The following is a 26,302-nucleotide window of genomic DNA, read 5'->3' as shown; positions in this document are numbered from 1 at the left end:
CAGGAACAAGACAAGGATGTCCACTCTTGCCACTATTATTCAACATAGTTTTGGAAGTCCTAGCTAGCCACGGCAATCAGAGAAGAAAAAGAAATAAAAGAAATACAAATTGGAAAAGAAGAAGTAAAACTGTCACTGTTGGCAGGCGACATGATGCTATACATGGAGAATCCTAAAGATGCCACCAGAAAACTACTAGAGCTAATCAATGAATTTGGTAAAGTAGCAGGATACAAAATTAATGCACAAAAATCTCTTGCATTCCTATACACTAACAGCGGAAGATCAGAAAGAGATATTAAGGAAGCAATCCCATTCACCACTGCAATAAAAAGAACAAAATACCTAGGAGTAAACCTACCTAAGGAGGTAAAAGACCTGTACTCAGAAAACTATAAGACACTGGTGAAAGAAATCAAAGATGACACAAACAGACGGAGAGATATACCATGTTCTTCAATTGGAAGAATCAATATGGTGAAAATGACTATACTACCCAAAGCAATCCACAGATTCAATGCAATCCTTATCAAATTACCAATGGCAATTTTTACAGAACTAGAACAAAAAATCTTAAATTTGTGCAGAGACAAAAATGACTCCAAATAGCCAAATCAATCTTGAGGGAAAAAAATGGAGCTGGAGGAATCAGACTCCCTGACTTCAGACTATACTACAAAGCTACAGTCATCAAGACAATATGGTACTGGCACAAAAACACAAATATAGATCAATGGAACAGGATAGAAAGCTCAGAGATAAACCCACGCACCTATGGTCAACTAATCTATGACAAAGGAGGCAAGGATATACAATGGAGAAAAGACAGTCTCTTCAATAAGTGGTGCTGGGAAAACTGGACAGGTACATGTAAAAGAATGAAATTAGAACACTCCCTAACATCATACATAAAAATAAACTCCAAATGGATTAAAGACCTAAATGTAAGACCGGGCACTATAAAACTCTTAGAGGAAAACATAGGAAGAACACTCTTTTACATAAATCACAGAAAAATCTTTTTTTTTTTTTTTGCGGTACACGGGCCTCTCACTGCTGTGGCCTCTCCCGTTGCGGAGCACAGGCTCCAGAGGCGCAGGCTCAGAAAGATCTTTTTTGACCCACCTCCTAGAGTAATGGAAATAAAAACAAAAATAAACAAATGGGACCTAGTTAAACTTAAAAGCTTTTGCACAGCAAAGGAAACTATAAACAAGACGAAAAGACAACCCTCAGAATGGGAGAAAATATTTGCAAACGAATCAAAGGACAAAGGATTAATCTCCAAAATATATAAACAGCTCATGCAGCTCAATATTAAAAAAACAAGCAACCCAATCAAAAACTGGGCAGAAGCCCTAAATAGACATTTCTCCAAAGAAGACATACAGATGGCCAAGAAGCACATGAAAAGCTGTTCAACATCACTAATTATTAGAGAAATGCAAATCAAAACTACTATGAGGTATCACCTCACACCAGTTAGAATGGGCATCATATCAGAAAATATACAAACAACAAATGCTGAAGAGGGTGTGGAGAAAAGGGAACCTTCTTGCACTGTTGGTGGGAATGTAAAGTGATACAGCCACTATGGAGAACAGTATGGAGGTTCCTTAAAAAACTAAAAATAGACCTACCATATGACCCAGCAATCCCACTACTGGGCATATACCCTGAGAAAACCATAATTCAAAATGCATCCCAATGTTTACTGCAGTACTATTTACAATAGCCGGGTCATGGAAGCAACCTAAATGCCCATCAACAGATGAATGGATAAAGAAGATGTGGTACATATATACAATGGAATACTACTCAGCCATGAAAAGGAACAAAATTGGGTCCTTTGTAGAGACGTGGATGGACCCGAGGACTGTCATACAGAGTGAAGTAAGTCAGAAAGAGAAAAACAAATATCAGATATTAACACATATATGTGGAATCTAGAAAACTGGTACAGATGAACCAGTTTGCAAGGCAGAAATAGAGACACAGAAGTAGAGAACAAACGTATGGTCACCAAGAGGGGAAAGTGGGGTGGGGGAGCGGGTGGTGGAGGTGGGATGAATTGGGAGATTGGGATTGACATGTATACAGTAATATGTATAAAATCGATAACTAACAAGAACCTTCTGTATAAATAAATTAATTAATTTAATTAAATTTTTAAAAAAAGATGTGGAACATATATACAATAGCCTATTACTCAGCCATAAAAAAGAATGAAATAATGTCATTTGCAGCAACATGGCTGGACCTAGAGATTAGCATACTAAATCAGTCAGACAGAGAAAGACAAATAGCACATGATATCACTTATATGTGGAATCTTAAAAAATAATACAAATGAACTTATTTACAAAACAGCAATAGTCCCACAGACATAGAAAACAAACTTACGGTTACCAAAGGAGAAGGGGGGGAGGGATAAACTGGGAGTTTGGGATTAACATATACACACTACTATATATAAAACAGATAATCAACAAGGACCTAATGTATAGCACATGGAACTCTACTCAATATTTTATAATAACCTATGTGGAAAACGAATCTGAAAAACGTAGATATATATGTACGTGTAAGTGAATCACTTTGCTGTACACCTGAAACTAGCACAACGTTGTAGATCAACTCTACTTCAGTAAAAATAAATACTTTTTCTTAAGAAAGTGATTTTTTGAAGAAAGTGGGAAAGGAAGATATTTGAAAGGAGATGGAGAGGACAGAAAAATACCAGAGAAAGCAAAGGAAGATTCAGAAACACACAAGAATGGCCCCCACGTTGATTTTTCCAGTACTTCAGGCGACGTATTTAAGGGGAGAGGACTCTGAAGAGACACTTCTGGGATCCCGTGGAGGTGATGAACAAGGGTCTCTTAGCACCGAAGACTCCCCATCAGCACCGATGATGCTGGCACGGGAAAACGTTCAGTGCACAGCCCCAGGAGACGTGTTCTTTATACTTGTGCATGTGTGTGCCAGCACACTTATACACACACATCCACACGTGCACATACACACATACGCACACACACCCACAAGTGCACACACATGCCCACATGCACATCACAAGAGTGCACACAGCCTCACAGACACATATCTCCCACACATACACCACCCACAGACAAAGCCACCCACTGATCCACACACATGATCTAAACATACATATGCCATCTATTTCTAAGTGATATCCAACTTCTACTGTAAATACTAGGCATCATTATAATACCTACAAATGGAAATGTGTGTGTGCATTTTTAAACGTACAGTCTGTACTTAACGCCTTGTATTTACAATAATAATAGCATCTCGTTTATAAACCCATCCCATCCCCCCTACCCCGGGAACACAAGCCTCCGCCATCAGCACTTTGGGAAAGCACAGGAGTCCGGGTGCTCCCAGCTAAAGGCCTCGCCCAGGGCTCTTGGAGCATCCCCGTGGCCCCAGGACAGCAGCAGAGGAAACGCCACCGAGAGCAGTGAGCCCGCGACATGCAGGTGACAGTAGCTGGGGCAGTGGGAACCCACCCGGCTCCCTCCAAGCCTTTAGATCACAGGGGACAGTGCAGCTGTCCCAGCAGGCCTGGCAGGAGCCGGGCAGGGTGCTCTGCAGCCTCAGGCCAAGCTGCGGGAGTGAGGCTCACACGGTGACCATCACTTCCTAGCAACTCAGCCCCTTCCAGCGGCACCAAGGCCAGCTCTCCTCTGCCTCCACTGAGGCCTGCAAAGCCTCCTGGGCGTCTCGTCCACAGCCCCGTACCTCATGTCGCCAACAGTTACACCGAAGCCCAGGGATGACCACAGGTGGCAGTTCTTCTGCCTCTGCTCCCACACAGCTGTCCCCTCTCCTCTGACCAGCTGAGGGGGCTGGTCCACAGAGACAGAGGGGCCAGCGGGTACCTGAGGCCCCTACCCGACTCCCAGGCGGGCCAGGCTGGGCCTCACTCCCAGTGCCCTTGGTGAGAAGGCTGTGCGGCTCTATGCCCCCCGCCCCGGGCTCCCCATGTCCCTCGGGGCGAAACCCCGGGTACTGACCTGCTTCTCATTCTCATCCTCCAGCCTCAGCCGGTCCTCGATGCAGTTCCGGGCCTGCAGGAAGGCCTTCCTCTGGGAGCGCTCAGCCAGGATCCTCACGAAGACCCCGTACATGTTCACGCCAAGGAAGAGCAGGGCGTTGGCACCGAGCTGGAGGGGAGAGAACATTGCAGAGGGCTACACACAGGGCCCAGCTCAGCAGAGGCTCCTACGCGTCCTCCGACCACCAGCCCATGAAATGACTACGCCAGCCAGACCCACAGTGCCAAGCCGGTTTCACATGGCCACGAGCCAGGCCTCATCCCTCACCCTGTGCAGGGGTCACCTGTGCTATAAGCTTGTCACGTAACGGAACAGTAGGAAAGGACGCAAGGTGTGTCCCCCGAAATTCACGTGGAAGTCCTCACCCCTAACCCCCCAGCGTGGGCCTGTATTTGGGTCTTTCAAGAGGTAATCAAGTTAAAATGAGGCCGTTAGGCTGGGCCCTAATCCAACATGACTGGTGTCCTTATAAGAAGAGGAGATCAGGACACAGACACACACGGAGGGAAGACAGGACACAGGGAGAAGATGGCCGTCGACACGCCAAGAAGAAAGGTTTCAGGAGAAACCAGCCTCCAGAAGTGTGAGAAGTAATGTCTGTTGTTTAAGCCACCCAGACTGGGCACTTTGTTACAACAGCCCGAGGAAACCATTACACCCAGAAGTTTTGAATGTGAAGACAGAGTGGTTATTCCCACAAAGGCAACATGGAAAGCTCTGGAGAGAAGCAGTGAAGGAGAGTTAATTAAAAACAAAAAAGAGGGCTTCCCTGGTGGCGCAGTGGTTGAGAGTCCGCCTGCCGATGCAGGGGACACAGGTTCGTGTCCCGGTCCGGGAAGATCCCACATGCCGCGGAGCGGCTGGGCCCGTGAGCCATGGCCGCTGAGCCTGCGCGACCAGAGCCTGTGCTCTGCAACGGGAGAGGCCACAACAGTGAGAGGCCCGCGTACCGCAAAAAAAAAAAAAAAAAAAAAAAATGGTGCCCACTGTCACCCAGAACACCTCATTGTGACCTGAGCATCTCCATGTGACCTGGGCATCTCCGTGCGACCCAACCATCTCCATGTGACCCCGAGTATCTCCATGTGACCCTGATCATCTTGGCTGTGCCCTTGAACACCTCCAAATCTGAGCGTCCCGCTAGCTGGAGCGTCCATGCTTTAACCCGGTGGGGGGCTGGAACACAAATGCATCTTCAACGCCTGTGCCACCTCTCACAGGCACAGTGGCCAGCACTGGCTGCACCTAGGTGCACTGCGCTGGCCCCCGTACCACGCAGTGTTTTCTGTGTCTAAAGGACCACCTGCTGTATTCTGGGATCAGCTCATGCCAGTCTGTAGATGAAGGCACTTTTCTGGTGGCAGCAGGAAGACCGGCGTATATGAAACAATAAATTGTAGTTTGGTGGAGTCAATATTTAAATGCATACTGAGTGTGTTTAAAACGCCCACAGGCAGTAGTGAACACGTTTCTAAAAATTCAAACAATAGTGAGTCTTTGCACAAAATGCGCTTCTCTCCCAGCAGACCCTTAATCACCTGTGGCTTCTGCACGCCTCTCCCAGCCTCTCTTTAAGGTTTTGAACATGCAGAACATATAACACACAGGACACCTCTCCCGAGATGCCCTCCAGCCCGTCAGCCCACAGCTTGCATGACCCCTGCAGTGAAGCCCCCAGCTGTCACTGTCGAGCGGAGTACGCAGTTGGGTGGAGAATAAGGAGTCTTATTATAGGATAAGGAGTCTTATAGACTCCTTATTAATAAGGAGTCTCTTATTCTTATGAGGGGCCAGGCGCCCGGGGTCAGCTCAGCACAGGGTACAGGACGCCACAGGTCACACCTGGCAGATGCGGCTTTTCCAGAAAGCAGGGCCTCAGGTAGCCGGTGGCAGAAAAAGGGGGAAGTGCGGGTCCCTACTGAGGTCTGGGCAGAGACGTGAGGCATGGGCTGGGGGCAGAAGGGCCAGCAGAGGCTGGGCAGTTTGGTCAAGAGAAAACTCAGGAGCAGGGTGGGAGCGGGCTGGGTCACCGGGAGCCCCACCTTGTCGCCTCCTCTACACCCACCTTCTTCACACCTTCCCTTTACTCCGGCCATGGTGACCCCCCCAGGGACACCAAGGCCCAGCCACGTGGTCACTGAGTACCTAGCTGCCCTGCCACACCGTGTGAGCTGCTCAAATGGAAAACAGCCCCATGGCACACCCCACAGCTGGAGTCTGGCGGGCAGGGTGAGGCGGAAGCAGCGATCTGGGGAGCGGGCAGGTCTCCCCTGCCTGGTGCTCTGCATTCACATTCACACACCCAGGGTGCTTCCACGCGCCCCAGAGATCTTCCCGCAGGAGAGCGAAAGGGGAGGCCGTCCACGAGAAGCTGCCGGCACACCTGCCCCCCTGCATTCCCACACACCCCCAGATCAGCAGCCATGGTGACGGGCACACAGCAGCGACAAGAGGCGCAGCCCCTGCCCCCATGGGGCACAGAGAGGTATCAAGACTGGCTTCCTAATCAGTGATCAGGGACGAGGGTGACAAGGCAGAGAGAATCTGGCCCAGAGGTCACCTAGAGAGGGCGTTGGTTCACACCGGCACCAGAAGAGAGGGGATGGGGGCAACAGGCTGAGAGGGTTCTGAGCTCGGGGAAGGGTACGTGCCGGGGTGGAGGCTGAGTACCACACCCCAGAGCACATGGCCACAGGACCACAGGGCGTCCTGGTACTGCCAAGTCCTCACCAACCCCACGGCATCCCTGCTGGCACTACACACACAGGTCCTGAGTAAGGGCAGGGCCCCCCGCTGCAGAGGGCGCGGCACACCCAGCAGACCCGCACACCGGGCCTCAGCATCCGGGCCCCCGAGGACCTTCCCACAGCCCACGCTGCCCTGGATGCCAGGGCCCTGCCAGGACCTCAATCCTGCTCCTTTCCCACCCTTGGAAGGCTTGCCCTTCGAGCTCTCTTCCTTGTCTAGCTGAAACTCCACAGCCCAACAGGACAGCCCCCTGCCCCCTCACACTCTGGAATCGAAGCCAGCTCCGTGCACGACCCTGGGCTGGGGTGCTCCTCCGGCCGCACGGGAATCCTCGTCTGTCCCTCCTCCCCCGGCGACCTCCCTCTGCCCAGCCCAGCCGGTCCCACTGCCCACTGCCCGCGGGGCGCCCCCTCCCCACTTCAGCTGGGACCCGCAACTTCCAACCATCATCCTCGGCAAGCGTCTGATTATTTCTTTCCCCTGAAAATGAGATCCTTCTCTGTTACCCTCTTCCTCTCCCAGGCCTGCCCATTTTTCTCCCCTTTCCAGCAAAACTCCTGAAAAGGCCTCACCTCGCCCCCGCCTGGGCCGCACCCCAGCCTGCCTTCCCTTCCACAGTCTCCCTGGGTGGTCTGTCACCAGGTCGGGGCCACCTTCACATCCTGAGCCCAGGCTCAGGTCCCAGTGCCCAGCCCACCGTCAGCTCCCCTCCCCCAGCCCCTTCCCCAGCCTCCTCTGGTCCACGCCTCACACCTGGACGCCCCTCCACCACAAACTCCACCCCTCGTGGTGTCTCATCCACACTCACCTTGGGAGCCCAGCCCTGTGCCGAAGACCCCAGATCGACACCTTCAGCTTGGACCAGCCAGCCGTGCCCCTCCGCAGCCCATGTGCATCTCCAGCTCAACCTTGCATGGGACAGACCCTGGCAGGACCCCTGGTCATCCCCAGCACTCACCCCAGTAGCCTCTCCCACCTCAGCGGACCCGGGCCCCTGGAAGCCTCTCAGGCCTGGGCCCATTGCCCCCACCAGCAAATCCTCCCACTCCGTCTCCAACAGACGGGGCGCTGACACCCCGCTGCCGACGGCTGCTTGGCTGCCGAGCTACCTCCTAACCCGCCCTGTGCTTCTCCCAGCTCTGCAGGCTCCCCGCACGGTCCTCTGCTCTGAACCCCTGACCTGCCGTCTTCCTGTGCCCAAAGCCCTCCGTGGCCCAGGCCAGAGGCCCCTACATCCTGTCCTCCTCGTGTCCCCCTGGCCTTGCCTACTTTCTTAGGGCCTCTGCCCTGCGTCCCTGGGTGGGACCCCCTTTCCCACACAGCGCCTGGCTCACCCCCGACCTCCAGGGCCTCCACTCACATGGCACCTTCTCAAAACAGCTGACCTGACCCCTGTGTCTAAAAATGCACACACTCTCACCTGGGCTTTGAGTATTCTCCCACTGACCAGTTCTATTTCTTTCCTTCTTCCTTTCCTTCTATTGTGTTTAGCAGTTACCGTCTTCCAACACGTTATATAACATTAACTCACTTGTCACCTTCTCTGCATGCTGTCTACCCCTCGAGGGGCCTCAGTCTGTCAGGTCCACGACTGATCCAGGAGCCTGGAATAGAGCCTCTCATATCATACCAGGTGCCTGGTATTTCTGGAATGAAGAACTGAGGACACAGGGGTGGTGAGGGGGCTGGGCTGGAAAGGGACAGAGGGAGAACTCACACGCAGACACCCCTGCTGCCACCTGCACTGCCCAACCTCTCTCCAGGCTGTCTCGGACGAGACCTGATAAGACTGTGTCCCAACTCTCATATGCCTCGTCAGATGGGCAGTGGGGAGGGACCCCAGCTTTTCCACGATCAAGAGAGGCACATAAGAGGCAAGGCATCAGGCTTCCCTGGTGGCGCAGTGGTTACGAATCCGCCTCCCAATGCAGGGGACACAGGTTCAAGCCCTGGTCCGAGAAGATCCCACATACCATGGAGCAACTAAGCCCGCGTGCCACAACTACTGAGCCTGCGCTCTAGAGCCCGCGAGCCACAACTACTGAGCCCACATGCCACAACTATTGAAGCCTGCGTGCCTAGAGCCCATGCTCCACAACGAGAAGCCACCGCAATGAGAAGCCCGTGCACCGCAACAAAGAGTAGCCCCCGCTCGCCGCAGCTAGAGAAAGCCCGCGTGCAGCAGCAAAGACCCAACACAGGCAAAGATAAAAACAAGTAAACAAATAAAGTTATTTTAAAAAATGGATCAAAAATCTAAATATAAGAGCTAGACTGGGAAAAATATAAAAAAAAAAAAGAGGCAAGGCATCAACGTGTCCTAGTGTCTGAAAGTGACGTGGCTTCTGGGGCAGGCTGAGCTGGTGGGAGCTGCTGGGACACAGCCCACAGACACATGCACACATGGACCAGATCACGCAGCCCAGGGAACTGCACTGGAGCGTGCAGGGCAGGCCTGGCAGGAGCATCCCCCTCCCAAGCCCTTGCCCTGCAGGCCCCGTGACCTGGGCAGACGGCCAGCAGAGGAAGCACTGCAGGGAAAAGGATGAGATCACCTGGCGACAGGTGTGCATGGCCACGGCAGCTCATCAGCCCCTGCCCACGGGGCAGGCAGCCAACCCCCACCCCACAGTGGGCACTGGGGGTCCCCCGGCCCCTTGGGAAGGCCAGTGTAGAGCAGGGAGAAGCTGGCACCGCGCAGTGGGTGGGCACCTGGGGTCATCAGTCAACATGAATTGTCCAGATGTCCCCTGTGGCGGGCAGGGCTCTCCTGTGCCGGCCACTCCAGGTCCCAGAGGGCCAGGCGAGCCTTGCCGGGGCTGGGAGGAGATGAGCTCTGAGGCTGGATTGAGAACAAACAGGCCTGGTCTGGCACGTGGAATGGAGGCCTTTTCTGAGTCCACAGTGACCACAAAGCTACAGACCCAGCCAGGAGGTTAAGGCCACCACCTGGAGGGCACGGGGGGGAGGGGTGCCAGACCTTCTGTCTGTGTCCCCTCACCCGAGTGGCCCAGCTGGGGACTTCCGGGGCACCCACTCTGTCGGTCAGACGTGTGTTCAGAATCACTGATTCAGTGACTGCAGGAAACCACGACGAAGCGCATCTTTCTCTTAACCGTGACGTATCGATGGTACTCGCAGCACTTCCCAATATTTTGCCACTCTTGTGACACAGGGCAAAGACTTGGAGGGAGAATTCCTCATCAGGCGTTTACATCCCTGCAGTTGGCCTGCACTCAGGAAGGCACACAACTGCTCTCCAGCCGGAGGGCCCTCGCCCGCTGCCCCCCAAGCCCCACACGCCCTGCAGATGGAATCACACGCCCAGGTCTTGGCTAGTTTCTCAGGCAGGGCTGGGAGCCCTCATCAAGTGAGCCTCTCCTGGGCACCAGGAGTTCTAAACACCGCCGGCACTTCGCCATCCCACGTCCCTGCTCCCTCCCTGGCACGCCACCCTAGAGCTCGTTCAAGACCCTCACCTTCCACCCTGGCCCCCAGGCCCCGCTGCGCTGCCCTCAGCTCTCCCCCTGCTGCTCAGCACGAGGTCACGGCAGCTTCGCTTCCTGCACAACCAACAGGGCTCACTGCCCCCCACCCCTTTACACGCACCTGAACGTTGCATCATTATGATTTTCTTTTTTTTTTTTTTTTTGCGGTACGCGGGCCCCTCACTGCTGTGGCCTCTCCCGTTGCGGAGCACAGGCTCCGGACGCGCAGGTTCAGCGGCCACGGCTCACGGGCCCAGCCGCTCCGCGGCATGTGGGATCTTCCCGGACCGGGGCACGAACCCGTGTCCCCTGCATCGGCAGGCGGACTCTCAACCACTGCGCCACCAGGGAAGCCCCATCATTGTGAATTTTACATGAGAGGCTGTGAGATCAGTAACTTAACCGAGGAGAACCCATTGTTCAGGACTCTAGGGGCTATGGGAGGAGGGCAGGCCTACCTTTACTAGGAGGCAGAAGGTAAACCGCCATGAGGCCACACGAGCAGGGACTGCTACAAACTGAAGCAAAGGTGGCACCATGCAGGCCCCAAGCAGGCCCTGGGCAGGTGGGTGAGCCCGGAAATGAGGCCTGCCATTTATGGGGAAGACACGGGCGTAGAGAGGTTAAATCTCCCCGAGGTCCCAAGGCCAGGACGTCCCAAACACAGGCACATAACTCCAGGGCCCGCCAGGCCACGGGCACATCTCTGGATCCAGGCCTTGGGTGGATGGGCCTTGGGGGCCCTGCACGGGTGGTGGCAGTCATGGGCTTCAGGGCTGCCAGGCTTGTGGCTGGTCGGGGGATGACCGGGGCCTCACCCGCCCCTTGTCCTGCACACAAGGCCCAGGGCAGGTGGGGACGAGTGCCCAGTGGGAAGTGTGGAAGGGGCGGCAGGGCAGGGGCAGCAGGACGCCCTCAGGACAAGGACCCCATCACAGGTGCCAGGGAGTCAGGGAGTGGCTGCGACACAGGCAGAACGTGAGCAGACTGTTGCGATGGCAGCAGAGACCCTGGGCGCTGGCCGGACACAGGGATCCGGAAGGGCCAGCCCTGGAGGAAGGGGCGGGGCCACTGGAGCCATGAGAGCCCGCGTGAGGGGACCTTCGGAAAGGCCTGCACGGGAGGATGTGAAAGGTGGACCCCAGCCCTTGAAATTAAAACTATAATTGAGAAGATCAGAAACCTCCCTTTTGGGATTTTCTCATCATCTTAGCTTCCTTCCTGCCATCTTTGGGGTTAGATTACAAACAGGAATGGCGAGTCCCTGGAGGGCATAAAAGAGCCAGCGTGTGTGTGTGTGTGTGTGTGTGTGTGTGTGTGTGTGTGTGTGTGTGTGTCAAGGTGACTGACCAGTCAGTCTGTCCCCATCTGCCAGGGTCCTGGGTCTCACACACACACACACACACACACACACACACACACACACACCCCTGCCATGTGTGTGGTCAGCACCCCTCCCAAGTACAATGGTTAGGCCAAGGGCTGCACGTCTGCCCAGCAGAAAGACGTTCCCCCTGCCCCCCGCCCACCGCTAGCCACTGCATCCCTCACTGGGCTCGGCTGGAGCCCAGTCGGGGGAAGCAGCTGTTCTCCCTCTCCCCCGAAGAGCTCACCTCCCCCGCAGCTAGGAAACCTGAGCGGCATAAGCCCATACTCCACTGCACTCCACTTCAGACCACCTGTGGGCCCTGCGTCCCACAGGGAAACCACACATTCTCCGCACCCCTGCAGTGAGCTGGGAGCTGCCCCCCACTCCAGCAGCACTCATCAAAGGGATTTCTTTTATTTATTTTTTACATCTTTATTGGAGTATAATTGCTTTACAATGGTGTGTTAGTTTCTGCTGTATAACAAAGTGAATCAGTTATACGTATACATATATCCCCATATCTCCTCCCTCTTGGGTCTCCCTCCCGCCCTCCTTCTCTCACCCCTCTAGGTTGGTCACAAAGCCCAGAGCTGATCTCCCTGTGCTATGCGGCTGCTTCCCACTAGCTATCCACGTTACGCTTGGTAGTGTATATATGTCCATGCCTCTCTCTCACCTCGTCACAGCCTACCCCTACCCCTCCCCATATCCTCAAGTCATGCTCTAGTAGGTCTGTGTCTTTATTCCCGTCTTACCCCTAGGTTCTTCATGACATTTTTTTTTCTTAGATTCCATATATATGTGTTAGCGTACGGTATTTGTCTTTCTCTTTCTGACTTACTTCACTCTGTATGACAGACTCTAGGTCCATCCACCTCATTACAAATAGCTCAATTTCGTTTCTTTTTATGGCTGAGTAATATTCCGATGTAGATATGTGCCACATCTTCTGTATCCATTCATCCGATCAAAGGGATTTCTTAAAATGGGATCACTGGGGGTAAGGGATGCTTCAGGGAGACTGGGGGAGGGCGTCTGCCAACCACCTGTCATCCCACCCTGGGAACCCCCAGGGCCCTCCCACCTGGAGCCCCCCTGATGTGAACCATTAGGACCAGGTGTCCCCCCCCCCACCTCCGCACCTTGCCAGACGGGAGCTTCCTCACACGCCCAATGCATCTACTGATCCAAACCGGCCACCCCCGGGATTTCCCCAGGGTTCAGGAGTTTTCCTTTCCCCACGAAGGTCTCTTGGACTTCCCTGGCGGTCCAGTGGTTGGTTAAGACTCCGCACTTCCGCTGCAGGGGGCACGGGTTCAACCCCTGGTTGGGGAACTAAGATCCCACGTGCCTCGTGACATAGCAAAAAAAAAAAAAAAAAAAGTCCTCCCATGAAGCTCTCTGAACTCGTGGCCTGGCCGGAGGTGCCCTGAAGATGGTGACCACATGGTTTAGCACCTGCTGTACAGAAACCACAAGGGAGACAGGCCGGGGGTCACCGTGAGCTTCTCAGAGATGCAGGTGACCACAGGCTGAGGGATGGAGAGTCAGGGGAGGAGGCATCGGGAGACATCACCCACCACTCCTGCAGCAGTGATCCCATCTTGGGCCCAGTCCAGCCCGGCTGCACTCCTAGCGAGCCCATGGGGCTCCAACATCACTCACTGCTCAGCACAGGAAGGAAACAGCGGCAGATCACCCCTCGGGCTCTCCGGGAAGGCCCCAAGGCAACACCTGGGCCAGGGGAGTTAGCAGCCAGTCCGGGCAGAATTGCCCAGCCCAGGGGAGCCCACGGCTTCTTGCCACGGACGGCAGTCGGCAGCAGTGGAACTGTGCCCGGGCACCTCTAAGGCCCACGTGGGAAACTGCCACTTGGCCCGGGAAAGACTAGCGCCACGTCTCGGTGCCCCTCAGAGGACCTCCTCCCAGATGGGGATGTCCAAGGGGCTCCCACTCCAGGGGGACCCCCCAGCACTGGACACTAGCCAAACGGACGTCTCTTTGGCGTGGGGAGACAGCAATCCAGAAGAAAGCCCCTCCTCCGGGGCCCGACCACTGGCTTCTGGGCTCCGAGGCTGGGCTGGGGCTGGCACACAAGTGACCAGCACGACCACACCCGGCCTGGGGCTGTTTTCCCAGGGGACGATGGCACCAGGACCGCTGCGGCTCTCACGGCCCCAGCCAAGGGGCTGCTCACGGCCTGGTCCCCACGTGGACACAGGAGTGTGGTCTGCCCTGCACCTCTTCCCTGAGGGAGACCCCACGCTGGCGCCAATTCCACAGGGCCCGGGCGGGTGGGGCATAATCCCACCTGGCCAAGAGTCCCCCAGCACAGTGACCACGCCCAGTGTAGACACGGGGCCCAGCCTCACCCCTGGGACCCTTGCCCCCCGAACTCCCCATCTCGTAAGGGGCCATCTCAGAACGGGGGGCTGAGCTGAGAGACAGAGCTAAGCACCCCGTTGGTGCTGAAGCACGTGTGGGCTGAGTTTCAGACATTCACACCCCCGACCCTCTGTCCCCCAGTGGAATTCCGCTGCTCTGGGCTTCCCGCAAAGGCTCCTCTGCAGGGCACTTGGTCAGCCCCAAGTATGTAAAGACAGAAGAAGCCAAACAAGGAAAGCACAAGCGCCTGCGTCAGACCTGGACCACCCGGAGGGCCCTGCCCCGTCCCCAAAGGGCCTCAGGAAGGAAGGGCAGACACTTCAGATTTACAAGCTGGGCAGTTAAACGGGAAACGTGTGCCCCTGGTGTCCTCAGAGGGACCCTTCATAAGGGGGAATAACACACACACACCACAAAGAAAAAAACAAAAATTTTAAAAGGTTCATGGCGGTTTGGAAAAGAGTTCAAATATCCGCACAAGATCGTCCCCCCGTCACTGCACCCACACCCCCAGTTGCTGCACCCACACCCCCGGTCGCTGCTCTCACACTCCCGTGGTCTCCAGGACAACGTCCCGCCTCCACGGCAGGCCTGAGACCCGAGGAGCTCCGTGCTCTGCCCACTTTCCCAGGCCGGCCGCTCACCTGTCCCCCTTCCCCCATCCACGTACAGAGCGTGTCGCACCCCAAATGCCCCCGCGGCCCATGCAGCGCGCAGCTCTGGGGAGCCCACGCTCTCCCCTCGGCACTCCTCCCGCTCGCTGATGCCTCTGCCCGCAAGGGTTCCCCTCCTTTCACTCGGCGGCCTCCTGACCCCCCAATCCCGAGGCACCCCAAGATCACCCCTACTCAGCATTCAAACTCCTCCACTGAACTTGATCCATTTTCAATCTGCTGCCGCCCAGACTGTCCCCAGCACGGGACCCGGGGCCCGTCCTGCAGAGAAGCCAGGTGTGTGGACTCGAGGGTGCGGCTCCAGGGACGTCCTCCTCAGTCACAGAGGGCAGTGCGGTCACAAGACAAGGAGGGAGCTGCTGCCCAACGCACCCACCCCCCGCTCCACCACCCCCTGACTCCCCACATGCCCCCCACCCCACCCTGCAGAGCCGCTGTGCGTTTGGTCTGTGGGCCAGGCCCTAAGACCCCTGGGTCCCTCTCACCTCCTTTCCAAGGGTGCTCACAGGGGGACCCATTCATTCCCACCTCTACTCAGTCACCGCAAGCCGGGTGGTGCTCTTGTCATCTTTTCAAGCATAGCTGGCTTTTCAACATCGCTCACGAGTGTGTTGTCAAATTAATGTAATTGCTTCTTAGCTCTGTTTTCCAATTAATAGAAGTATTTTAGGGCTACCATCTTTCGAAAGAAGAAGGGCAAAATGTCGGTAACTGTTGGAGCTGAGGGCTTCTACCCAAGAAATCACCACGCTGGTCCTTCTACTCTTGTGTATGATTGAAGTTTCCATAATAAAAATAAAATAAAAACAAGTTATTTTTTTAAAGGAGCTCTTGTGAGCTCCTGCCGTTGGGTTTCTAAGCCCCAAGGCTGAGGCCCGCTGGGCTGTGGTCACCACACCTAGGTAGGGGCAGGGGGACCCAGGCGCAGTGCTATGTAACCCTCGGCATCTTCATCAAGGGCACCTCCTGGTGTTGGGGTCCCGGCTCACCCCACCTGCTGGTGCACGAGTGAGCTGGGCCACAGGACCGTGTGCCTCCAAGTCCCACCCACCCGTCCACAGCACCTGCAGTATTTCAGCGCCTCCGTTCACCTTTACACACCTGGACGCCGACTCTATCCACAAAGAAGATCTCACCCCACTGCCCATTTCTGACCCTTGAACAAACTGGACTTCAGAAAAGGGTCCCACTGCACAGGCTGCTCCCGGGACACAGTGAGTACCCAGGAACCACCTGTGATTCCTGCAGGTAAGGATCTGCTTTAAAATAAAGCATCAGGGGCTTCCCTGGTGGCACAGTGGTTAAGAATCCGCCTGCCAATGCAGGCGACATGGGTTTGAACCCTGGGCCGGGAAGATCTCACATGCCGCGGAGCAACTAAGCCCGTGCGCCACAACTACTGAGCCTGCGCTCTAGAGCCCGTGAGCCACAGCTACCGAACCCGCACGCCTAGAGCCCGTGCTCTGCAACGAGAGAAGCCACCGCAATGAGAAGCCTGCGCACCGCAACGAAGAGTAGCCCCGCTCGCCGCAGCTAGAGAAAGCCTGCGCGCAGCGATGAAGACCCAAGGCAGCCGAAAGTAAAAAATTAAATAAATAAATTTTTTAAAAATTAAAAAAATAATAAAATAAAGCATCAGAGATATTTCCAAATCCTTAGGCTAAACCAGTGATTCCCCAGATGTGCTCACTGAGCTTCTCATCCACGCAGCAGGGCACATGTGTTTGGGAAAGCAGCCATCTTGCAAAACAAGTTCAAAGAGCACACATTTCAGATCCCTTTGGCCACGGTTGATTCAGGGAGGCAACGCCTTCTCTTAACAAGAGAGTGTTTCTCCCATAAGGAAACTAGGCAAAGGCACTAAGAAAAATGCACTAACGATTTCACAGAAGGTCATCACTCCAGCACAAGGCTCCCCCTCCCACCAATGCCCACGACCAAGTTCTCCCGGCAGCAGTGGGCAGAGTGTCCCAGGGCGGACGCCTCCCTCAGATGCTCTCATGCAGCACAAGACTGCCAGTGCAGATGTGGGAAGCACCCTTGGAAGAATGCAGTCTCACACGGGCTCATCAGGCAGCTGCTGAGAAGGGCGCTAGGGGGACAGTGCACGGGACAAGAGGCCACACAGGAGGGCCGGCCGGAGGGCCAGGGTCCCGGGCACGGCCCAGGTTCGAGGGGGCAGGCCCTGCTGTGGTCGGTCATTCTCCTTGTCCAGAGTGTGGCATCTGACATCCCCCAGCCTGGGCACATGGTGCCTTGGGCCCCATACGAGCCACTGCATGAACAAGAAGACCAGAGTCAGCTGTGCTCCCGGGAAGCCAGGGTCTACGTCGGCAAAGGAAAAGCTGGACCCTGATATAGTCACTCTGTACTTCAGAATCAAACTAGAAAGCTGCCTTCAGACTGGGAACGTGCCCACAGGGAGGGCTTCCCCCTCTGCAGGGTGTGGACAGCAGGAGGGAGCACCCAGCATGTCCAGTGACCCTGACGCCCCACGGATGGGAGTCCCGTCCCCAGGGTCGCTCTCCTGGGCATCCTGTCCCCCTGCACGCACGTGTGCACACACGGGCACCTACGTGTGCACACACAGGCACGTACATTACACGTGTGCACTCATGCGCGCGCACGTCCACAACACGCGCAGGCGCGCACAGAGGCCCCGCCCCCAGAGCTGCAGGCATGCTCTGCCCAGCCCCCCCAGAGAACCCTGGCAGCTCGGTATCAAGGCAGATCCCACCACTCTCCAATCCAAGAAGACAGGGTCCAGGAGGGAAGGGGACAGAGCAGGATCCAGGGGGGACGAAGACCGGAGGGCCGCAGATGCGGCAGAGAGGGACAGCCTGCAGTGGGTGGGGACGCCGCGTCAGCCCCATGCCACACCCCGCACGTGGACGTGAGCCCGAGGAAGCCCAGCCTGCCCTGCCTGGACTGACGCAAAGCAGACAGAGGGCAGAGGGACACAGCCGGTAGGGGTCCCGGCCCTTGTCACTCTTCCCCAAGGCTCTCAGTCCTACACACACGGCCCCCTCACCCGACCTCCCCACCTGGGCAGAGCCTGGGGCCTGGTGTCATTTCATGCACTGGTCGTGGAGTTGGAGGGCCCCGGGCCCCATTTCCCTCGGGGGAGACACGTCCACCCGGAAAACAGTAAAAATAATCAGAGTGTGTTGCGCGAACGTGTGTGAGCGTGAGTGTGCTTGTATGTGCATTTGTGTGGGTATGAGTGTGCACTTGAGTGTGTTTGTATGTGTGCATGCACATGCGTGTGAGAGAGACGACGGACCACGTGTGACTCACATCCTCAAACACGGCGGAACCCAGCACTTTAGGGGCGGGAAGGTCTTTTCTGCCTTCCTGGCTCAGCCCCTCGGTGCAAACTAAGGTGCCTGCAGTCCGGGAACAGGGTCTCACCTGGAGGTGCAGGGGCGGGGTGGTGGCCCAGGCCTCCCGGCTGCCATGCGGCCCTTCCTGCCCCACCGCCAGCCCCTGCCCAGCCTGGCACGTGGGGAGGCTCAGCACAGACACAGCCCTCTGGCTGCCGCTGCCGGGCTGTGCTACGGGAGGGCTCCCAACAGCACACCGGCCGGAAGCGATGGAAACACCCAAAGGGCACAGTCTGGACAGACGGCCTGCCACCGGCATCCTGCGTGTCTCTTTCAGCGTTTGACCAAGACCAGACAGAGGGTCACCGAGGCAGGGAAAACCCGTAGGTCACAGGCTACGCTCAATTTGTGATGACGAGAGGAGACTCCCACTTCACTGAGTGCTGGCCCACGCTGCGGGGAAGCCACGGTCCCAGAGGGCCACCTGCACCTACACAACCACGGGCGTGACCTCGGAGGAAACCGAGGCACAGGGTAAGTCCCCTGCCCACCGCACCACAGCTCGGAGCAGAGCCCCCGCGGTGCCGGGAATTCCGACCCACCCCATTTGAGTCAGGAAATGATCCGAGGACATTTCTGGGCTCCAAGCCTGCAGGAACACAGAGCGAGCAGGAGACCCGTCAACCGAGAGGCTGGGCCCTGACCTTCTGGACCTCACAGATGTGAGGGGAGAAGGGCATCACCCCAGAACCACTGTGAGCCCATGGAAAGGGCGGCGGGTGGGGACGTTTCCCCACAGGACCCGCTTGAGGGAGACCTCCGAATATTCCTTGTGGCCCGAGCCCCAGGGCCTCCCCGCACCTGCCCTTTCTTCCACACCCTCCTCCCTGGCCCCGTGGTGACCAGCGCTGGAGCACACTGTCCTCAGGAGGCCACGCTGAGCCCCCCGTCTGCCTTGTCCCCTTCACACGCCTCCGAAGGTCACACACACTCCCCCCAGCACAGACTGCAGTTCCAGTTGTTGATCGGGGTCCCCAAAGACTAACTTTCCGGAGGGCAGGTGGTCTGGTCCCCTAGCTCGGGGCCTGGCACCCAAACGTGGATCGCAGAACTGTCCAGAGAAGGTGCCCCAGCCCGAGCAGCTGCGAGGTTTCACAGCCCTGTCTGCTTCGCCTGGTCCCCGGCCCTTCCACCAGGTCCACCGGGGGGCCAGACTCCAGCACATGGACAGTCTGGGGGTCCTGCGGCCACAGAGGAAAGCCTGGGGGCCACAGGACCGCCCAGAGGGGGAACAGGTGGGAACCCTCGCCCGACGCCAGGACGGTTCCCCCCCACCCAGGCCCCAGTTCCTGCTGCCCTGGTGTAGGCAGCTCTAGGTGCTTCTTAGTTAGAGCAGGCTGCCCTGGCGGGAGGATGACACAGCTGTGATGGAAACAGACCAGGTTTAGGGAGGGGACCGCCCATCAGACAAGGGGGTTGGGGAATCAGGTGTGCCCTGTGGGATGCCCGCTGGACATGAACCTGGAGGCCTGGAGGAGCCACTGGACACTGCCCAAGGCTCAGGGAGCAGCCGGGCTGTAATGTGCAGGGGGTGGAAAGCCGGGGCAGTAAGTCACTGTGGGGCTGAGCCCTGCCCAGTGACCGGAGCCAAGGCAGGTGAGCCAGCGGGTGATGGGATCCAGCCAGGGCAGGGGAGGGAGAGGGAGGGGCCGGTAGGGGGCAGTCAGGAGGCTGGGGGGTTACGTGCAGCAGGAGAGGGGCCCCACCTAGGAAAGAGCCCAGCCAGAGGAGAAGGGCCCCCACCGGGGGCACGGGTGCGGCACGGGTGCAGAGGCGGGCTTGTCAGGAGAGGGTCCAGGGAGGTGGGGTGAGGGGAGATGCAGAGGACCAGAGGGGAAGAGGGCCAGCCAGTGGAGCAGGGGGCCATGGAGGGGGGAGGGCCCCGCCTGAGGAGGCGCTAGGCTGAGGGAGGGGCACAGATCTGGAAGGAGGGGTGGGAGACACACAGGGGCGGGAGGCATGGGCTGCCCAAGCCCATGTGGCGGCCGGTACCGCCAGCACACACGTGACAGCGGTCACGTGGCTCTACCTGCCAGCACTCACGTTCTCCTCAAGGGCTCAGACCAAACTGGAGGGGCAGGGGGAATTCTGGCCGAGCTCCCAGCTCCCCAGGACAGCAGCGATCTGTTACCCTTTCTGTGGTTCAGGCACTAAACACATTTCCTTTACGTGGACAGGCAATCAGACTGCACTGCAAGTTGCATACTGCAGTGGCCCCTCGCTATCCCCCCTCTGAAAAGAGACAGCAATCCTGACCCACCTGCCCACAAAGCAGGCATCCGGGAGGGAGCCCTGGGGAGAGAGTCAGCAAAGGGCGGAAGCTGGGGCTCTGCGCCCTGCACCCATCACAGGCAAGGCGCCTGAGGGGCAGGGCAGGCACCCTGAGCCAGCAACCCTTCTCCAGAGACACCCCTCCTGCCCCACCATCACTCCCGGGCAATGACCTTCACAAGCACTCCCCTGACTCTGCTTCCCCACCACTCCCCAGCCAACCTGTCCCTGAGCACAGTCACCTCCTCCCAGAGCCTCCCCCCTCAAGGCTCTGTCAGTCAACAAGGGACAAATCTGGCATCTCCCCCTCCCCTCCTCCGCCACCCTCGAAGCCCCAGGACCCCAGGCTGCTGTGCTCAGCCCCCCACCTCATGCCCTCCAGCCTGCCCACCGCTGCTGGTTCTGAGCGGGCCTCAGGTGTTCCTGAACGTGATGCCTTCAGTTCTGACACATTGCCCAGTTAAATAAAAGTGACTGCCTGTGTTTAGGTACAACCGGGGGGGCCCTGAAAGCAAGGGGCTGGGAGGGGGGGGGACCCAGTCCGGTCCACATTCATGGGGCTCATCCTTGGTGCTGGGCCAGGTGGGAATAAGGCCATTTCCCCCAAATTCTTTCTGCTCTAGCGGAAAGCGGCAGGCACACCCTCTCGGGGAAGGGTGGAGCCCCCCAAATTTCAGCAGTGCAGTCACATGGCCGGCTTTCTGCATGTCCACCTCGGCCTCCCAGCAACTGGGCTGGCCCCGGCTCTACAGAGCCCAAAAGCACATGGCTGCGTCCCCAGATTCCCACACACCAGGGCGGTACAGAATTGCGGCAAGAAAGCCTTAGAGCCTCCCTGCGGAGGGCCTGAGGCTCTGGGAGCCCACACTTGAACCCCGGTCTCAGTCCCCAGAGCACGCTTTCTCCGGCGAGCATATATGCAGCAAAGGCGGCACCCCTGCACAGACCGCCTCATTCATCCAGTCCTTCTTCTGCCTCTTTTTGGCCTCTACCCTGTGTCCTGCAGGGCTTCTGCCTGCCCCAAATCCCACCCTGCGGGAGCAGCGCTCGTCAGCAGGTGAGTGTACTGCAAGATGGCAGGGAGGCGGTGAAGCGTGATTAGCAGCGGACATGCTTCGGAAACGTGGGTGCTATCTTCTTCACTGGTCCCGAATACCAAGTTGCAGAGCTCACCAAGGACAGATTTCCCAGACTCCCAGAATTTGCTAATTGGAAGGGAGAATCCCTGGGGCACCATACAGTCGGTCACCACATATTTCTCTGCATCCATCCCCATCTGTCTCTCAATATCACCACCACCTGTACAGACTCATGGGCTTGAATACGAACATTCTAAAGAAGCCAAAACGATTCAGAAGGGGCCTGAGATTTCAAATACGTGCTTTCCCAGTACGAACTTTCACCACAGCCCTACAGGGGAGCTGCGATGCCCTTTAGACAGGTGGGGAAACTGAGGCTCAGAAAAGGAAGGGTCTGCATTGCCCAGGGAATCACAGCCAGTAGCAGTGAAGCCCAGATGTCTGCTCCCTACGACTCCCACACCCCCACGATGGTCTCCCTTTCTTCCTAGAATACAGGAGGTCCTCTTATCCTGGGGGAGGGGCAGAGTTCTGAGTGCCCGAGGCACCTTTACAGACTCCCCCTCCCACACCCCTCCCCCCTCTCTGTTTTAATCTTTTAATTCTCTAAAAGGCATGACTACAGGCTACATAAAGCGTTGGTTATTAAAAAAGAAGACAATAGTATTGCCTGTCACTGAAGCAGCTGACTGAAGCCCTGGGTGCAACCAGAACTGAGCCAGGCCCCAGCCCAGGCCTGTCCAGGCCCCCTCCCCACCTGCAGCTGACCTGGCCTCCCTCCGGGTCCTGGTAGGGAAGTTGTCCTTACTGGGGGGGCCTGGCTGGGTGAGGGGGGAGAGGGACAACCACAACACATGGGAGGGTTGTTGGGGGAGAGATACAGGGGTGCCCCCTGCGAAGGTCAAACAAGCCGCACTCAAAGCCCATAGGAGGCCTGCTGGAGAAACAAACCCTCCCCCCTCCCCTCCCCCTTCCCCTCCCCTCCCCCTTCCCCTCCCCCCTCCCATCACCTTCCTCCCCTCCCTGGGGGCACGCAGCCCTCTGGCCCTCTTCCCTTTTTTCTGCCTTTATCTCTGTCTCCTCTCTGCCTCCGGCCTTCACCCCTACTTCCCTTCCTCTCTTCCCCACACCCCCCAGCCCCTCTCCACATACTCCCTCCTCCTCCCCTCCCAGCCCTCACCACACACTGGCCTCTCTGGGCCCTGAAATATAGGTCCAGCATTGTGTCACTCTTGTGTGTCCCATGGCCCCTCTGACCCTGTGCATCCCGGGCATCACTGTCTGGGGGCCCCTCCCTTGGTCCTCGGGTGGTGGGTCCTTAGTGGGGCCCCAGCCCCAGCTGTCTGACACCCATCACTCCCCCCACCCCAGCTGTTCCTCCCAAAGCCAGATCTGTCCAGCTTCCCCTCCTCACCCCATCTCCTCCATCTCCCCCTTTCTCTCCCTCGATGGGCTCCCCCACCCCACCCCACCCACCCCGCCCTCTTGCCAAAATGCAGCCAGAGGCAGAAACAGAACCCTCCCTCAGGGCCCTCCAAGCCCAGGTGGGATAGGCTGGGCTGCACGGAAAAGCTCCAAAAGCACCACGCGGCAAGACATCTGCCTCAGACCTCTGGAGTCCTTGGGCTGGGGAGGAGCCCACGGGCAGCAGCCGGCATGGGATCCTCGCAACGATCTTGCCCGCCAGGGAAAGACAGTGACAAAGTTCAGGCGCTGCGAGCCTGGGTGCCGGCTGCGGCAGAGCAGGTCGGAAGAGACCACAGCCCTGTGCGACCTTGGCAAACCCTGTCCCTGTGGACCCCGAACGGGTCCACAACTGGGCGCCAGGGTGGCTGGAGGGGGCCAAAGTCCTTGCCCCCTTCCCACCTCCCCCATGGCAGCACGGTTGGGAGGGGGTCTCTGCGAGCGCCGCATGGGCTCCAGGCGCCAAGCGTGAGGGAGAGGCACCCTAGGCTGTCTGCACAGCCCGCAGGAATCCTGCCTGCCCTGGCCTGCTCCCCGAGCCTACTTTTCGTCCCTCCTGCGGGGATGGGCGCAGACAGACAGCGTCGGACCCGAGCTCTGGCCGCACCTGGCCGCTCACCAGCTGCCTGACCTTGCCAATCCTTGCCCTCTCCACACTAGTCTACCGGTCTCCACATTCCACACCCAGGAGCGCTTTGTGGACTGTAACTCGGAAAAGAGTCGGCCCCAGGGTGCCAGCCCCCACTGTGTCCCCAATTCTCTGAGTGACCTTGAACGTCCCCCCTCGAATTCGGGGCCTCAGTTTCCCCACCTGCCCAACCTGGCGATGCGCGCCCTCCTCCCCGCGTTCCCAGTCCCTCCCGGGCAGGTGTGTCCCAGACCGGATCGGGAGCGCGCGCGGCACTTACCGTCCTCCAAAGACGTGGGCGCTTGGCGGGGACCAAGGTAGCCGTGACCAGCAAATGCGAGGCGGCCACCACGAGCCCGAAGCCGATGGCCAGCAGGCTGCGCACGGGCAGCAGGGCATAGGACACGAAGGTGACCAAAAGGAGCTGCCAGACGCCCTGGTCGGCTGCCACAGGCACCGCTGCCCTCCCGGCGTGGGCCCCGGCGGGGCCGCCGAGCGCGAAGGGACAGCAGAGCAGCGCGAAGGTGAGGCTGAAGAGCAGCGCGAGCTGGCCGACCTGCTGCAGCTGGGGCACCTGCAGCGAGCGGACGTTGGTGACCACGAGCAGCGCCAGGAAGAGCACGCAGTGCACGGGGTGCGAGCCCTTGGCCAGGCCGGGCGCGGGCCCCGGCGCGCCCAGCAGCTCGGCCAGGGCCAGCGCGCCCGCCAGTAGGCTGAGCACGGCCAGCGCCTTCAGCGTGGCCGCCTGCTCCAGCCGCAGCGTGTAGCCGCGGAACAGCGCCTCCAGCTCGGGACACGCGAACTCCTCGTCGCACGCCCGCAGCCCGCGCCGGCCGCCCGGCCCCGCCGCCCGCTCGGCGCCCCCAGACTCGCCCGCGCCGCCTCCGCCTCCGCCGCCGCCTCGGCCGCGCGGCGCCCCCGCCATCCCAGCGCCATGCAGCGGGCGCGCCCCTCGCCGGCCGGGGCGCCGGGCGGGCGGGCGGGCGGGCGGCGAGGCGCCGGGGCGCGGCGGGCAGAGTTGGGGCGCCTGCTGCCCCGCGCGCGCGCCCCGAGCGCGTCCCCTCCCGCCCGCTGCGCCTGCGCACTGGCGCCGCCCGCGCCCCGGCCCCGGTCCTCCGGAGACCGCGCTGCGACAGCCGAGCTCGGAGCCGCGGGCCTGGGCGCGCGAGGCACACGCGCGCGCGCCGGCCCGCACCCCAACGCCGCATCCCAGGCCTCCCGCCGCCGGAGGGGCCGCGTGAACCTCGGGCACCCACCTAGCCCGCTCCCGGCCTCAGTTTCCCCACTGGTGCGCAGTGCCACGCACTGTGCTGTCTCTCGGGGCGTTAAAAATGCCGAAATTTTGCGCTTTTCCCCTTTGGGAGGGCTTACCTTGCATGCCCCCCAAATAAAAGCAGGTCCCCCTATTCTAGAGAAACGCAAAGTGGGGCCCATGCTTGACTGCGGATCCATAGCCAGGGCCCTGCGAGGTGAAGCGATGCCCAAGGACCCGGGGGCAGGGAGGAAGGTGGCCGCCACGGCATCTCCCCACAGGTCCTCTGCCCGTGGGACCCTCCACACGGCGGGCTGCGGGCAAGTCCTGCCCTGGTTCCTACAACCCCCGTGAGTGGGTGCAGCGGTGCAGAAGCAGTGACCAGGTGGTGTAGTCCGACAAGCAGAGCCCCCAGCCGGAGTTCGGGCCGTGGGGCGTGTGGCCAGTGCCACCTGGGTGCAGAAGGAGCCAGGTTAGAGTCCTAGCGGTGAGGCCTCTAGGGAAGGAGGTGGGAGGTTGTTGGTTCAGGGATGGGGTGGGAGTCGAAAGGAGAAGGGACCCTGCAGTTTGCCATAAGAGGAAACTGGAAACCCAAGTGATGGGAGATGTTTTCTTCCAGCAGGACAAATGTAGAGACTGTTGCCGTGGCGCGTGTGTGGGACCCACGGCTTACACTCATTCACTCTAAGGGAAGGGGCTTTGTGCCGGCCTCCACCTGTGTTGTGCTCACAATGGCCCCGGGGGGCCGTGCCTCTGTCCGCCCTTTACCATGGGGATGCCGGAGTAAGCAGCTGGCCCCAGGAGGTGTGGAGAGGTGTAAGGACTCACAGCAGAACCCCTGTCCCCTCCATCATCCCGTGCTGCTTCTCATATGTGTGAACCCCCAGTGGGCCAGGAACTGGAGGTCCCAGGAAGTCCCAGAGACCGGGAGGCTAGCCCTCGGCAGGAGGTCCTCCCAAGGCCCACTTCCAGACAAACAGGTTTAATTAATGCAGCCCGAGCATGGGTCTGTTTTAGAGGTACTCCCTGGGGTCCAGGGACTCTAGGGGTAAGAGCCGCTGCACCAAATATTGTTATGTGGGCACTAGAATTAGAATTTGAGGTGTGTTTCACATCTTTCTGGTACCAGTATTAGTTGAGCCATATGAAGTTGCCATTTTTGTGAGAGTCCAAAGTAATCCCTTACCAGTGCTGATAGCTATAAAGACAGCACCTCACAGACTCTGCCTAGGCCAGGAGCACCTCCACTCCATGTCCCCAGCAGTTCACATCAGCAAATTTTTGGTGGCCATCGGGTCCCTCCTGGTGAAATGGCCTCCCCACACAGGGCACCTCCTCTGTGAAGCCTTCCCGATTCCCCCTGACCCAGCTAATTGCTTCCTCACCCCAGTTCCTACTCCCCCCTAATACCCACCACTCTATCTGGTCATCAGTTTGTTTATGTCCAACCTCACATGGAACTGGCAGCCCTGGGAGGGC

General features: G+C 58.1%; 1 protein-coding gene across 1 annotated transcript in view; it reads right to left on the bottom strand.

Annotated features, from left to right (window-relative positions):
• The window catches only part of ADCY1 (adenylate cyclase 1), a 114,908-nt gene extending 90,312 nt beyond the window's left edge, over positions 1-24,596 (bottom strand). The window contains exons 1-2 of the mRNA XM_032643229.1: positions 23,852-24,596; positions 4,041-4,190 (exon numbers count right to left, since the gene is read on the bottom strand). Of these exons, the coding sequence (XP_032499120.1) occupies positions 4,041-4,190; positions 23,852-24,496 (795 nt within the window). The 5' untranslated portion in view covers positions 24,497-24,596. The remainder of the gene's footprint in view (positions 1-4,040; positions 4,191-23,851) is intronic.
• Positions 24,597-26,302: the final 1,706 nt, after the last annotated feature.

This window comes from Phocoena sinus, chromosome 9, assembly GCF_008692025.1.
Source record: "Phocoena sinus isolate mPhoSin1 chromosome 9, mPhoSin1.pri, whole genome shotgun sequence".
Lineage (NCBI taxonomy): Eukaryota > Metazoa > Chordata > Mammalia > Artiodactyla > Phocoenidae > Phocoena > Phocoena sinus.
The sequence above is the reverse complement of the archived record's forward strand: the minus strand, read 5'-3'. Positions and strand labels throughout refer to the sequence as shown.